This window comes from Globicephala melas, chromosome 2, assembly GCF_963455315.2.
Source record: "Globicephala melas chromosome 2, mGloMel1.2, whole genome shotgun sequence".
NCBI classification, from domain to species: domain Eukaryota; kingdom Metazoa; phylum Chordata; class Mammalia; order Artiodactyla; family Delphinidae; genus Globicephala; species Globicephala melas.
Genome location: NC_083315.2, coordinates 24,628,941 through 24,642,899, shown reverse-complemented (window position 1 = coordinate 24,642,899; position 13,959 = coordinate 24,628,941). Strand labels below are relative to the sequence as shown.

General features: G+C 43.8%; 1 protein-coding gene across 4 annotated transcripts in view; it reads right to left on the bottom strand.

Annotated features, from left to right (window-relative positions):
- PRKCQ (protein kinase C theta) overlaps positions 1-13,959 on the bottom strand; it is a 159,280-nt gene that overhangs the window by 30,634 nt on the left and 114,687 nt on the right. For all 4 annotated transcript variants that reach the window (XM_070044841.1, XM_070044842.1, XM_030836906.3 and 1 more), the window contains 2 exons: positions 3,564-3,655; positions 1,611-1,673 (listed from right to left, as the gene is read on the bottom strand). In XM_070044841.1, coding sequence (XP_069900942.1) covers positions 1,611-1,673; positions 3,564-3,655 — 155 coding nt within the window. The remainder of the gene's footprint in view (positions 1-1,610; positions 1,674-3,563; positions 3,656-13,959) is intronic.

The window sequence follows — 13,959 nt, the reverse complement described above, 5'->3', positions numbered from 1 at the left end:
GTTTGGTTGCATGAGGTCCCCTTCAGCCCTAAGATCTCTCTTCTCTCCAGTCTTCCTAACTCTTCCTCCCTCTTTCCTATCCATCCATCCCACACAATCTACTGAGTGTCTCAGTATAGGTATATCTTAGGGATATTGCAGGCATTACAGATATAAAGAGGAAAACAACCACGGAATGTGATCAGGGTTTTCAGTGTTCTGGTATTTCTCACTTTCCTGAAGATTAAAGAATGGTATAAAACAGATTTTTAATCTATCATTTTGGAGATAGCCCCTGCTCCCCCAAATACAAAAGTATATCCAAAGGATGCCAAAGAGACGGCTTAAGAAAAATGAGCTCCCAAACCTCCCCTACGTCTTTAGTTCTGGGCTCTAAATGGGGCAGCCCTCACTTGGCTGGACCCTCTGGAAACGGAGAGGTTTCCCTAAGTGAATTTTCAGCCTATTCTGTAAGCACCAAAGCCCAGTACTGGCCATCCCAGACGGAATGCTTCTGGACTGTATTATACACAGTTTGCCATCTTCAACAATCTGTGTGGAACATCACTTAGCCTGTACTGATGACTCCGGTCATTCCTGTGGGCATCTGCTGCAGAAAAGCACGTGATCCCACTGTCTCGGGGCCTTGAGGTTGTCCTGCATCTTCCCTTTATGTCGGTTCTCAGCTTCCCTTGTCACCAGTGGTCACTGTGTAGGCCTCCAGCTCCTCAGTCAGCATCCTGTCAAGCTCCTTCCTTCCTTTTTTATTTGTTTTCTTCAATATACCCCCCCACCCCGCCCAATCTGCGGGAAACGAGACAACTAAGCCTTTGAAGATCTGTATGCTAAGTGTCAACTGTGCTTTGAGAGAAGTAAGGAGACTGAAGTACATCAGCTTTCATCCAAGAAGGATGTGAAATGATGGTGTCCAATAGCTTCTGGACAGACATCCACTCAAGAAAGAGGGCACACATGGCATCCTGGGCATGCAGACAAGGTGTAGGCTTGTAGGTTTTCGCAGGTGTGTTTGTTCAAGGAAGGCCTCCCCTTCTCCCTCACCCAAAAGGAGGACATTCAATGTGCAAATACAGGCAAGAAGGAGAGACACAAAAGACAGAAGAAAGAAAGCAACAGTAAGAGGCCAAAGAGAAAGTAATGGAAGGAAATGAGACAAAAGGTAGGAGAGAGGGAGAACAAAATGAGATCAGAGCCTTATTGCTTTTTTTTTTTTTTTTTGTGGTATGCGGGCCTCTCACTGTTGTGGCCTCTCCCGTCGCGGAGCACAGGCTCCGGACGCACAGGCTCAGCGGCCATGGCTCACGGGCCCAGCCGCTCCGCGGCATGTGGGATCTTCCCGGACCGGGGCACGAACCCGCGTCCCCTGCATCGGCAGGTGGACTCTCAACCACTGCGCCACCAGGGAAGCCCCCCTTATTGCTTTTGAGAGCGGAATTTCTTACTTGGTTGGTAAATCACCATCCGTGCTGTCACTCTGGGCAGGAAGCCCGGGTGTGGAACTTTCTGCCACAGAAGCACACTGACCACTTCATGTCCCTCAAGCACAGTGATGAAATCACCTGGACCAGGAAATCCAGTTATCCCAGTACTTGTTTCCAAAGAGTAAAATTTACCTGTAGACTATTCCTTTGGAATGAAGGAACTGCAGACCGAGAATGATTTCAGCAGCATAGAACCTGAGGGAAGGAAAAATCAAGGCTCAACATGAATGCTTACTAGGAAAAAAAAGTTCCCCTTTCTATAGAGTGAGTGTGCAGCGCTCTGCTAAGCGTGCGCACGGAAGTTTGTTTCATCACAACAAAAGGAAGATATCATCCATCCTACACATCCAGTCTCAGACCTGAGAGAATGAAATGGAGCCGGTATATTTAGCCCTACCCGCATCTAGGGCTTATTCTTATATTATAAACTATAAGGTTCAAACTGTCATTTTTTTTTTTTCTAATAGAACATTCAGAAACACTCAATGTAACGATAGGGAAATAATTTTCCCTTTTATTTTAAAATCTACTTGGACCCTTCAGACCTGTCTGCAGGTCATTCCACATAGCCTGAAAGGAGGAGAAACGCACACAGGCAGACCTCAGGGATCTCACGGCTTCGGTTCCAGACCACCGCAGTACAGCGAGTCACACGAGTTTTTTTGGTTTCCCAGTGCATATAAAATTATGTTGACACTACAGTGTCGCCTATGAAGCACGCAATAGTATTATGTCTAAAAAAAGCGTACATATCTTAATTAAATACTTGTGAACTATACTTCAGTTAAAAAAATATGGCTAAAAGATGCTAACCGTCATCTGGCAACGCAGAGCTGCCACAAACCTTCCTTTATTAAAAAAACCAAGTATCTGCAAAGCACGATAAAGTGAAGTGCGATCAAACGAGATACGCCTGTATGAGAAGCTGGGAGGTGATACCTTGCTCTCCACCTTCCAAAATGACAGACTCAAAGGAGGTGAGTTTACAGGAGGATTAAAGTTAGAGATAAGGGAGAACTTCCCGCAAGTGAGGTCTGCTCGATCTTGGAGAAGAATGCAGAAACCCCTTCCTGGGGGAGGCAGTGAGGACAGATAGATAGCATGTGTCTGCGATGGCTTTCGTGCCTTACACACCTGGAAGGGACCCCGAGAATCCTTTCTAGCAGAAAAATACCCGATGATTTCTGGGCTGCAGGAATCTCATAAAATTATCTCCGGGCACTTGGCCGACGGTTCCTGGAAGCAACGAGATCAGTGGCGCGCTACCCACTGGATTCGACAAAACAGCCGCTTCAGCCGGGGTTTCTGTAGGAGCTCGTGGAAAAGTCTCTCTCTCAACGCAGCTCGACCTGAACCCCCCGGAGTGTTCACTAGGGGTGAGTGAGATTACTGAGCGTACAGCAAGCAAGGCTAGTGTGCACCCACCCTTTTCAGTGGAGCCAGGGGCACAGTTTTCTTGTGTTTGACCGTCTCAGTGGTTTGATGACTCAGGAAAGAGGGCCTGAGGGAGGAAGGGTGCGGGGCTTCTGTGGGACTCAGCTGCAGTCCCACCTAGTAAAGCCACCCTGCTCGATTTCGCCAGCGCCTGGAGTGGCCTGATGCCAAAGAAGGAGAACGTATTCTCGAGAGAGAGCAAATGTCTCTTCCTGTTTCCTGTTTCTCCTGCCCCCAGAGCTGGCTGACTGATGCCTTCACACTGAGCTTCCCTTGAGACGCCTCCGTGAAGCCCCACCCAGTGACCGCCTCGCCCCTCTGTGCTCCATTTGACTTCCATTCAAGGGGCAAATATTGCTTCTGGGCTCGGATGATTTAGAAGCCTGATGAAGTGGGGCGGCTCCTTAAGAAACTAAGCAGTTGATCTCGCGGCAGAGAAGTGAAATAAAAGCGACTTGAATTTAAGTTTCGCAAGCTGGGAAAACAGTTGCCTCATTGGATGTGTTCCTGGGGTCACCTCACCCTGGGGTTTAGGCCCACTGAGTGAGAAACAGGAAACGTGCCACGTGGGGAAAAGCACGGTGCGGGCACAGTGGACCCCAGTCCCTGACAAGACCAGTGGGAACCCCCCAACCCTACCAGGGCTCTTACGTGGCTCTGCAAAGATCGAACTTGTGGCAGCTCTGGATGTGGTACATTAAGTCTCCTCCGTTGAGATACTCCATCACAAAAAAGAGGTTTTCCTGCGGAAAGACACAACCACCCCAACTGTGAGCTTCTTTAAAATAAGAAAACAAGGATTACTTTTTAAATGGATTTCATTATTTCAGAGGAACCGATTCTGTCTTGAAGTCCCTTATAAAAAGGCTGGCAAGACGATTTAGCGGATCTGTATAGCATTTCTGAACCCCAAGAAACCTGGGGAGTCCAGGAGGAGTATGTGGGATGTTTGCTAGGATGCCTGGATGCTAGCACGCAGCAGATGGGGCACAGCACGAGGGAGGGTCCACCCGCACTTGACCACCCGACGGTGGGATGGTCTTGGGCACTTCATGGATGCTGGCTGTATACCTACTGAAATTGACAGTGTGTAGGATGGTAAAAAGTACAAACCGGGGGCTCTGACTACAGGGGCAGGGCTTGAAAGCGTTCACTCGTTCAACACTCAGTAAGTAGTTCTGAATGTATTCTTCGGGTATGGCCAGAGCGAGAGTGGGTGTGCTCACGCGTGCCTCATCCACCCAGGATGGAGACAGCCCTGCCTTCAGGGAGCTCACAGTCAAGTCTGGGCTTACTTCCCTCCAGTCCTGACCTCACCTGTTGCAAGTCACGGCTTATAAGCTGTGCTGCTCCTAACAGGACGCCATGCATGTTGTTAGAGCCGCTGCCCCTGGACGGCAGCTGTCAAAAGCAAGGCTGAGTGGTCTTCGGACCGTGGTCGAAGCATCAGAGGTGGCTGATTCCAGGGAGCCTGAGCTCCTCCATGGTGTGAGACAAGAGTTCCTCAATATGTATATTTATGACCCTGGGAGCGCCCTGACTTTGAGAGTCCCCGTGAACCACAGAATTAGTGATCTGCTCAGTTGGCGTGGAGACAGTTGGGACAGACGGGACTCAAGGCAACTCTTAGGATAATGGGCTTTGCCCCTACTCGGACCCGAGTTCCGATTTCCTCTATTTGTGACCTTGAAGTTACTTAACCTCTCCTAAGCCTCATATTTTTCATCTGCAAAATGGAAGAAGTAATATTCCTACTTCATAGGGGCGTCGTGAGTGGCAAATGAGATGACCTATGTAGAAAGCTAGCCCAGCGTTGGCACTCAGCCTGCACTTCAGAACTGGTAGCTGTTGTCATAGTAAACAATTTGAAAGCCAGTCAAAAACACAGATCACAAGAACTAACCAAATGGAGAGAGATTCCACGTTCATAAATAGGAAGACAGTATTGCCAAGATGTCAGTGCTTCCGAACTTGACCTACAGATTCTCCACAATCCCAGTCAAAATCCCAGTGAGTTACCTGGTGGGTATCGACAAAACTGACTCTAAAGGTTACACGGAGGAGAGGCAGAAGATCCAGGATAGCCAACAACATGTTGAAGAAGAACAAAACTGGAGGACTGACCTTACCCGACTTCAAGACTTAATAAAACTACAGTAATCAAGATGGTGGTATCGGTGAAAGACCAGACCAATAGATCAATGGAACAGAAAAACCTAGAAACAGACCCATGTAAATATAGTCAACTGATCGTTGACAAAGGAGAAAATGCAATACAATGGAGCAAAGACGGTCTCTTCAAGAAATTGTTCTGATCATCACTGTATATTATCGTATTTCCACATTTCTTAATTTTCATTTGCACAACGTCAGAAAAACAAAACACCCAGCAGATACTTCTCAGAGAAAGGAACCGCACAGTCCTGTGGATCTTGAAAGAAGGAGGAAAACAGGGAGTTAGATCTCCTCCAACAAGTTAAATCTCCTCCAGCGCTATCTTTCTGTTCCAGTCAGAGCTGGGAGAAAATGCAAAGTAGGCAAAGCGAGGGGAATGTGGGCTTGTGACATGTGTTATTCCAGCAAAGACCCTCTTCTTAATGCCGGTGATACGTTAACTGATGCAAATGATTCTTCTGGGTGGAGTGAGAGTTGAAGTTGTGATGCTGGTGGGGGGGTGGGTAGGGTGGGGATGGGATGGTCCAAAACTGCCCTGGACTTAGGATTTGTCAACAGCTCCTGGCACAGCATCTGCAGAGAGGAAATTCTCATCTCTGTGTGTCTCTAACTAGCTGTGTGATCAGGTAAATCATACCATCCCTGGGCCTCAGTCTCAACCTCTGAAAAATGAGAAGTATTGGTGAGACAGAATTTCTCTTTACTAGCCTAAAGATGCCCTGATTTTCACCTTAATTTCTCTTCCTTTTTCTTGGAGGAAAATATGAAATCCACAAACTTTGGTTATTGAGCACATGACAAGACCTATGTAGTGCTTCCCAGATGATAAAACACATGTTGATAAGAAGGTGTTATGCTGTAAAATTCTTAAGAGAAATCTTTGTTCAGAAACTGTGTATTGGAAGTAAACTGAAAGGTATAGAGATGAGCCTTCTCTCTGAATCTTCTTCCACGGAGGTCAGTATTATGGCTGGGTTCATTAAGACCTATCATGATGCCCCAGAGAAGTTCACGAAATAGAGGTCAGAGGGCTTCCTCCCGTCTCATTCGTCTCCTGATTATGCTAATAGAATTTGGCTAGTTGGGGGCAAATACCTCTGTGTGTCACGGTCCTGAATTCTTTAATGTCTAAATTAATCCCGCCATGCACCGAGGGCTGAAAAGCAGAATGGGTTAGGACCTAATGGGTTAGCGCTGTTGTGTAGACCAGAGTGTCAGGTGAATCACTTTTTGATTGGTCTTTGTATTGTTTCTGAATCGTGTGTTTCTTGCTCTAAGAAAGATCTCGAGCGCCCCTGCTCAGAGAGGAGTATGTATTATTTCTGATTTCGGAAAAGAGTCCAAACAAAGGATTAAAACTCAATAACCTCCAGGATTTACCCTCCCAGTCCAAGCACTTGGTGAGTTTTTCACTTGGCCTACTTGGGCGGCAAAATCATAGCATTTTGTCAGGTAGCTCCGTGAAAAGTGAGTTTTAAAAGAGGAAGGTTGCCTTACTCAGGGTGTTCCCTCCTGCAGGGAAACGGCTAAGGTTCTTTTGAATGAAACAATAAGACACTGAGCTTATTTCCATCCTGTCCATGAAGTCAGTTTTACTTGGGGTTTGACAGTACAATGATGACAGCCACTGGAAGAAGTGATTCACTGAATAGTGCTGAAGAACCTCTCGCTAACAAGCAGGGATTTGCTACATCATTCAACAACACTGATTTATCTCTCAGCTCTCCGGTTTGCAAATATACCTATGGCATACATACCGTTCTGTATGCCAGATTCATAAAAACAAGAGAGTCAGAGTTAGTTATTGCTTTGCTGTGATTTTCTGGTAACCGAAGGATATAATCAATGCTGACATTCTGGAGATAGATGGGTATTCAAAGCTCTGTGGCTCTTTTTTTTTTTTGCCTTTAAAAAAGGTATTTATTCTTGCAAAGTCATTTAAATATATATACTGAGTACTTTCAAAAATTGAAAATAGCAAAGGATTCTGTGTGTTTGTGTACAAAGTACTGTATTTCCCAAAGTGTCTACAAATATCTTGCATCACTTGGTTGATAGAACGGTATATTTTATTCTCCTATGTACTTACAAAAATATGACAGACCACTTTAGGGGGCCTCTAACATCTAAATTGCTTTGTATTCATCTTCTTTGTAAAATCTCTATATCAAATTTAGCCATGAAAGCGATTTATACTGGTAAAAAGGAGGAAGCAGGTAAAAGCTATATACAGAAATACAAATACTTAGTTTGCCCATCTAAGAGCTGGAAAAAAAAATCATCTTTCAGATGACAGACATGTACTAATCTCAGTGGTTTTCAAGGCCAAATCCTTTAAATCATTATGGTCTAAATTCAACCAAGATACTGCCTTTGAATCTCTACCTTTGTGGATCCCACCCTTGTTACTGACACTACCGATGTCCTGAGTCTGCACTAGTGTCAGACTGGAGGTGAGTCTCCTTCAGATTGACGACTACCTCCAAGGAGGTTTACATCTTTACTTCTACTTATTGTTCCCCGCCAAGCAAAGGTTTAGTTTGGAATTGCAAGTTGTGAGAGCTGCATTCTTGACGTCCACAGCTCTGTGGTGGGGATGCATTACAGGGGCTTCCTGTGTAGAGGAAGAGCACAGAGCTGGGGTCCAGGCTGCCCAAGCCAGGAGCTTACAGAACCAGCCAGGGCCCCACGTGGGGACGGAGCCTGCACGCGGATGGCACACCTGCAGGGCACCTGGACACGGGCTCACCCAGACCGCCTGCTGCTACGTGCACACAGCCTGCGTCAGTGTGGTCATTGACACTCAATGTCTTAGGTATGCTTGTCATTTAGAAGGCTGGAGCCATTCCAAATGTGGAGTACTTGATCTATTCCTTCCTTGTTTAGTGAGCTATAAGCTAAAACACCCTAGAAAACAGGTTTATTTCCTTTTTCATAAAGAATAAGCCATCAGACTTGAGGACACGGGGAGGGGGAAGGGTAAGCTGGGACGAAGTGAGAGAGTGGCATGGACATGTATTTACTACCAAACGTAGAATAGACAGCTAGTGGGAAGCAGCCACATAGCGCAGGGAAATCAGCTCGGTGCTTTGTGACCACCTAGAGGGGTGGGATAGGGAGGGTGGGAGGGAGACGCAAGAGGGAGGAGATATGGGGATATATGTATGCATATAGCTGGTTCACTTTGTTATACAGCAGAAACTAAAAGCCATCAAAAAACAAAAAAACGAACAGATAATCACACGTATACTTTTGATATCTAAGCGTTGCATGTGTATGTGTGTGAAGGAAGGAGGGAGGAAAGGCTCTCTGCAGACCAGCAAACTCATTCATTACGGCCTGTTTATATTTCTACTGTAAGTCTAATTAGTAAAACTCACTGCCTTGGATAGATTCATTAGTACCTGTCAGAAATAACGTGCCTGAGTTTCTAGAGGTTTGTACCTGCACGGGGAGCTTGGGCTCAGTTGGTATTTTCTGGTTTAACCGTCCCATGGGGTCATCTTGCATTAACTAGCAAATTATTTTCTTCCATAACGGAAGTACAAACAATGATCCATTTCACGAATTTTAAAATTGTTTTCCCTGATACGATTGGGTCTCTACTAAGAGGCAATAGAGCTGTTAGGCTGATGGACTTTGCTACCAAACTGCCCAAGGGTGAATCCTGGCTCCCTTGCCTGACACCTGTGGTGCCTTTGGCCCCTGTAGGGGCCACCTCGATTTCCTTGTCTGTAAAATGGGGATAATAATAGTCTCTACTTCAGAAGGTTGCTATGAAGATTAAATGAGCTAAAATACACAACGTGCCTAGAACATGGACTGGCACATAGTAAATGCTTTATAAACATCATCTGTTATTATATTTATGACCACAGTTATTGTATACAATATACACACAATGCATGTTGAGAAATATATATTCCCAAACACAGAGGGGTCCCTGGAACAGACTAGGTTTTAACATAAAAGGCAAGTTTTAAGGAATACGGTTTTGATGTGAAAATGACCCTACTCTGCTGAAGATTTTGCAGTTACTAAATTATCACTACGACAAAGAGAAAAAATATACACAAGAAAGATGAAATACTCAAAAATCCTACCTGTGGGTGCCTTGAATGATATAACTAGAAACGACCCTTTTCTTCTTATAATGCTTTTGTGTATTTTCCAATTTTTAAAGTATGTTTTGGTGTAATTACTTTTATAATTAGGGAAAATGTTAAAGAATTTTCCTTAAGAATTTATAAGTGAGTGAGTTTTCTATCACTGGATGTTTGTATGGTGTAGATTCTCAACATCTGCCATGGGGGTTTGCTATCTGGCATGGAAATGTCGATTCAGTGTCTGATGTAAAGTAAGATGCTATCTTTTTTAGTTCACCGAAATTGAAACTGGCAGGCTTAAGTATTATGAAGCAAGCATGACCAGGTACAGGGGAGTAGAGTCATGTGATAAAATACTTTCAAAATCACTTTTAATCACCAGAATACAAATAGAATAATTCTTCTTAAAAAGAATAACAAAAATCTAAAAATGGAAGCATCATTAAAGTAAAATTTTACATTTACAATATGAAAGATGATTAATACAAGATTAAAGTGATAGATTTAACAAAATCAGTGGTGTGATTCTCACAGGGCTGTGTTTGCATATATGAATGTCCTAGAGAAATTAAAAGCCCTAGGGCTGTCAAAATATATCAGTATTTAAAACATGAGATCATTCTTTAGGAGGACATTTTGTGAATGGATATTCTAGTAAAGGGGAAATGTAAAGAGGGCTCAGTTATTCCAATATGATGTAGCTTCTACCCCGATTTCTCCTTAGTATATGATTACATTTGCTTTTAATGAGAGAATGAAAATAAAGAACATGGAAAACTATTTAGTAACGATGACTGTTCAGTATAGCTAGTCAAGTACTGAACCACTAAGGGGACTGTTGCCGAGTGTGCATACATTACTGGGTAAGTGAGAACTTTGTAGCATTAAAGATGCTATCATTTTATCAAACCTGTAACAATTAATTTTGAAAATACATGGAGAACACAGTAAATATCATGCACATGAGGTCAGGAATATAGAGTCCCTCTCCAGAAAAAATAAGAAACGGAGGAAAAGAATAATTATAGTCATTTTTTCAGGTTTTTGCCCCAAGGCTAGTAAATTAATAAATTTTATGCGAGAAGATTTGCATGTCTGAGGAAATAAAATTAGAATACCAATATTTATTAAAAATACCCAAGTATACCAGTATCCTTTTCAGAGTACCATATGTTAAGCATATGTAATAAATGCTGTAACATCCAAGATGACAGTTATTGATATAACAGTATGGAAACCGGAGAGTACATGTCAACTCAACTTCGGGGTATATCCTATTTTAGCCAGTGGAAAGTGCGGGACGGTGTGCCCTGAAGAATGAAGGGGAGCTGGTCCAGATCTAAAATTAAAGGAAATAATCCACATTAGGTATTTAGCCCTGCGCCTGACATAGAGTAAGAACTCCATACATAGTAACCTTTATTATGTCTATTATTATTTTGTTAGAACAAGTTAAATACGTTCTATATTCCAATATGTTCTCTCTCTATATATATCTTGAGAAATATACCTTCATAATGACCAAAAAGGCATGTGATGAATTTAGAATTCTTCCAAATCTTGTACTAGTGAAGTTGCTGAATGGGGAAAGCATCCTACCCCCTCCAGCCCCTAGCCTCCACAACAGGGAAATGCACACGTTTTGAGCTATTGGGGCATGGAATTCTGGGATCCTAGAGATGGAATGAGGGATGAGGGGCCATGGTCCCTGGCTCCATGGGGGAGATGCTTGGCTCTAAGGTTGAGGACATGCAGTAGATAACTGTCCAATTAAATGAGTTGGATTTGGTGTCTAGGTACCTTGAAATCTCAACTTTACTAAGTTTTGGATTGACAGTATGATCTAGAAAAGAGACTAGATTGTGATCAGCTAGGCTGATCATGATTGGATCTCAGTTTCCTTAGCTGCAGAATGAGAGTATCTGATGTGATAACCTCTACAACCCCTTCCTGCTCTTAAAAATTTCATATAGTCTGTCATTACAATAGAAAAAAAAACAAAGAGTATAACAAATCAGATTAGTAGCTGTAAGCAAACAAGATGTCTCTCAATAGGTGAGGGATAAATTATAGCACATCCAGACAATGGAATGCTATTCAGTAATAAAAAAACCAACTATTAAGCCATGAAAAGACATGGAGGAATCCCAAATGCATGTCGCTTAGTGAAAGAAGCCAATGAGAAGGCTATATGTACTGTGTGATTTTTAACTATATGACATGGAAAAGGCCAAACTATGGAGACAGAAATCAGTGGTTGCCACGGGCGGGGGGTAGGGGGTGGGAGGGATGAATAGGTAGAGCACAGAGGATTTTTAGGATAGTGAAACTGTTCTGTATGATGCTGTAATGGTGGATGCATGTCGGACATTTGTCAAAACCCATAGCATGTTCAATACAAAACCCCTAATGTAAACTGTGGACTTTAGGTAATAATAATATAGGTAATAATAATATATAAATATGACGCATCAGTTATAACAAACACACTAGACTAAAGCAAGATGTTAATGGGGATTCCCTGGTGGTCCAGCGGTTAGGACTCCGTGCTCTCACTGCCGAGGGCCAGGGTTCAATCCCTGGTCTGGGAACTAGGCTCCCACAAGCGGCACTGTGCGGCCAAAAATAAATAAATAAAGTGTTTAAAATAGGGGAATGTGCGAGGTGTGGAGAGAGGAAGGGGATGCATGAGAAGTCTCTGTTCTTTCCAGTTTTTCTGTGAACCTAAATCTGCTCTAAAAAACAGTCTATTAAAAAAAAAACAAACAAAAAAACGCTAGTAGCTATAGACCAGCCAATGCATTAAAATACAACAAATGTACCAGAGAAAAACCTTCTTTAGAGTCTTCCTCATGTGGAGTTCATAAAAAATTAATAAGATAATGGCTGAAGAAGATGGAGACTATTAAGTTCTACTAAATTCTAATGTTTATTTACCCTGTCAAGGTAGAAATGACACAAAGAAGGTAGCACTGCGGTTTCTATCTAAAATCTGAAAAATATGACTTCTAAAAACATCTTTATTTTGGTCGATAGTGTCCACTTAAAATATTTGTAACTGCTCTTCTAGAAATATTTTTTTCATAGTTTCTTGGAGAATTTGCTTATTTCTTTTAACCTATTAAACACGTAGGATTTAAGAGCTCATTCACATTCTGGATAAATACAAATCATTCTAAAATGGTGGTAGAAGTTGAAATAATAAGTTTTATTTCAACTTGTGTTGAAGGTTGTTTTCACTTTGCCAGTTTTCTGTCCCTGGGAAATTTTCATCACGAACTTTGTCTCCAAACTCTGGCTCTTAGATGGTCACTCGCAATTTGTGCTTCTGTGTGTTACGCAGCCTTTACTGGAGCCCCTACTGCTGACGTGTCAAGCCCTTTCTTCTGTCTCCATGGTCCCGTTCCTGTCCCTCTCATTTCCAGCCTGGAGACACTTCCTACTTTATTTATTGTGGTGATCACCACCATGGTGAGCCCACCCGGATTTCCTCCTCTTCTTAGTCTCTCTCCCCCGCCTCTCCCTCACACGTCCTCTCTCAGAAGTGACCCCTCTCCTTGTGTTTGCCGTATCCTAACCCCTTCGTCTTCCAGAATCTTCCACCACAAATTCCTCCCTTTCTGGAGCATTCTCTATTACTCATAACCCTTGAACCCTGTGATCATAACAAGCTTCCACCTTCGGAAACACACTTTCTGAAAGACTGCTGTGTAACTGCCAAGTTCACCCGCCCGCCAGCTACCCCCCTGTCACCTGACATATGTCCTCAGCCTCCCAGTGGGATGCTTCCTTCTGTTCCCCCTAAGTGACAGTCAACAGGTGGGCTCCTCACCAGCCTGACCCCATGGGCCCCTCTTTCCCAACATCCTTCTCTCTCCTGGCTTCCAGTGACCCTACTCCCCTGGTACCCCCCTCACCTCCCTGAGGGATCTGTGCTGTCACTTTCCCTCTTCTCCCCCCACCCTCCTTACGAGGGGGCTGCGCTTTGGTTTGGTCCTTGAACCACTTCCGTGGGTTTATCCCAACTCTCATGTATTCCCACAGTGTCAACGACTGCCTGTTTGCAGAGTCCTGCATTTTTCCTTTCCTTGAGATGTGTGCCATGTCCCCTCCAACGCACGTGGTCTTTGGTTGAATTGGGGGATGCACCTCCAGGTGCCCTGTTGTAAGAACGCTGGGAATGACACGTATTAGGCTGCCGTTCACTATTGATCATGTATTTTCTCTAAGACTGTCAGCTGAGAAAAGGACACATAAGTGACCTGAGTGTTAATGTGGAGAGACGAGAGGTGGATAAGAATGATTTTGAGGTCAAGGTAGAGAGTCCACAGGCTGCTAGGGGCACAAGATCAAGGGGACTTGGGTCGAGGGGGAGATAATGGACTTGAAGGGCACAGAGGGGTGGAAGAGTGGACACCAAGGGTGGACGTCCTCTCCTCTCGGCCAGCCTTTCTGGAACCTGAGGATGCTGGCAGACATGCCCCAGTCAGCCAATGTAATTTACCAGAAGACCATTTCTTTTTAGTTTTCTTCCCCTACAGCTCCCTATCCCAAGAACATTGTCTAGAATGCTGTGGGATCATTTTTTTAAAAAGAGAGAAAACATATTCTTGATATCAAGGGAAAATACTATTTAAATGGAGAAACCAAATAAATGCATCTGAAAGCGGTCACAGGAAGGGGCAAACCACAGGAATGAAACCACCTTTCTAGGTCTTGTCACCTGAGAAGCCTGAGGAGGTGAAAGATAACGGTCACTAAGTAGG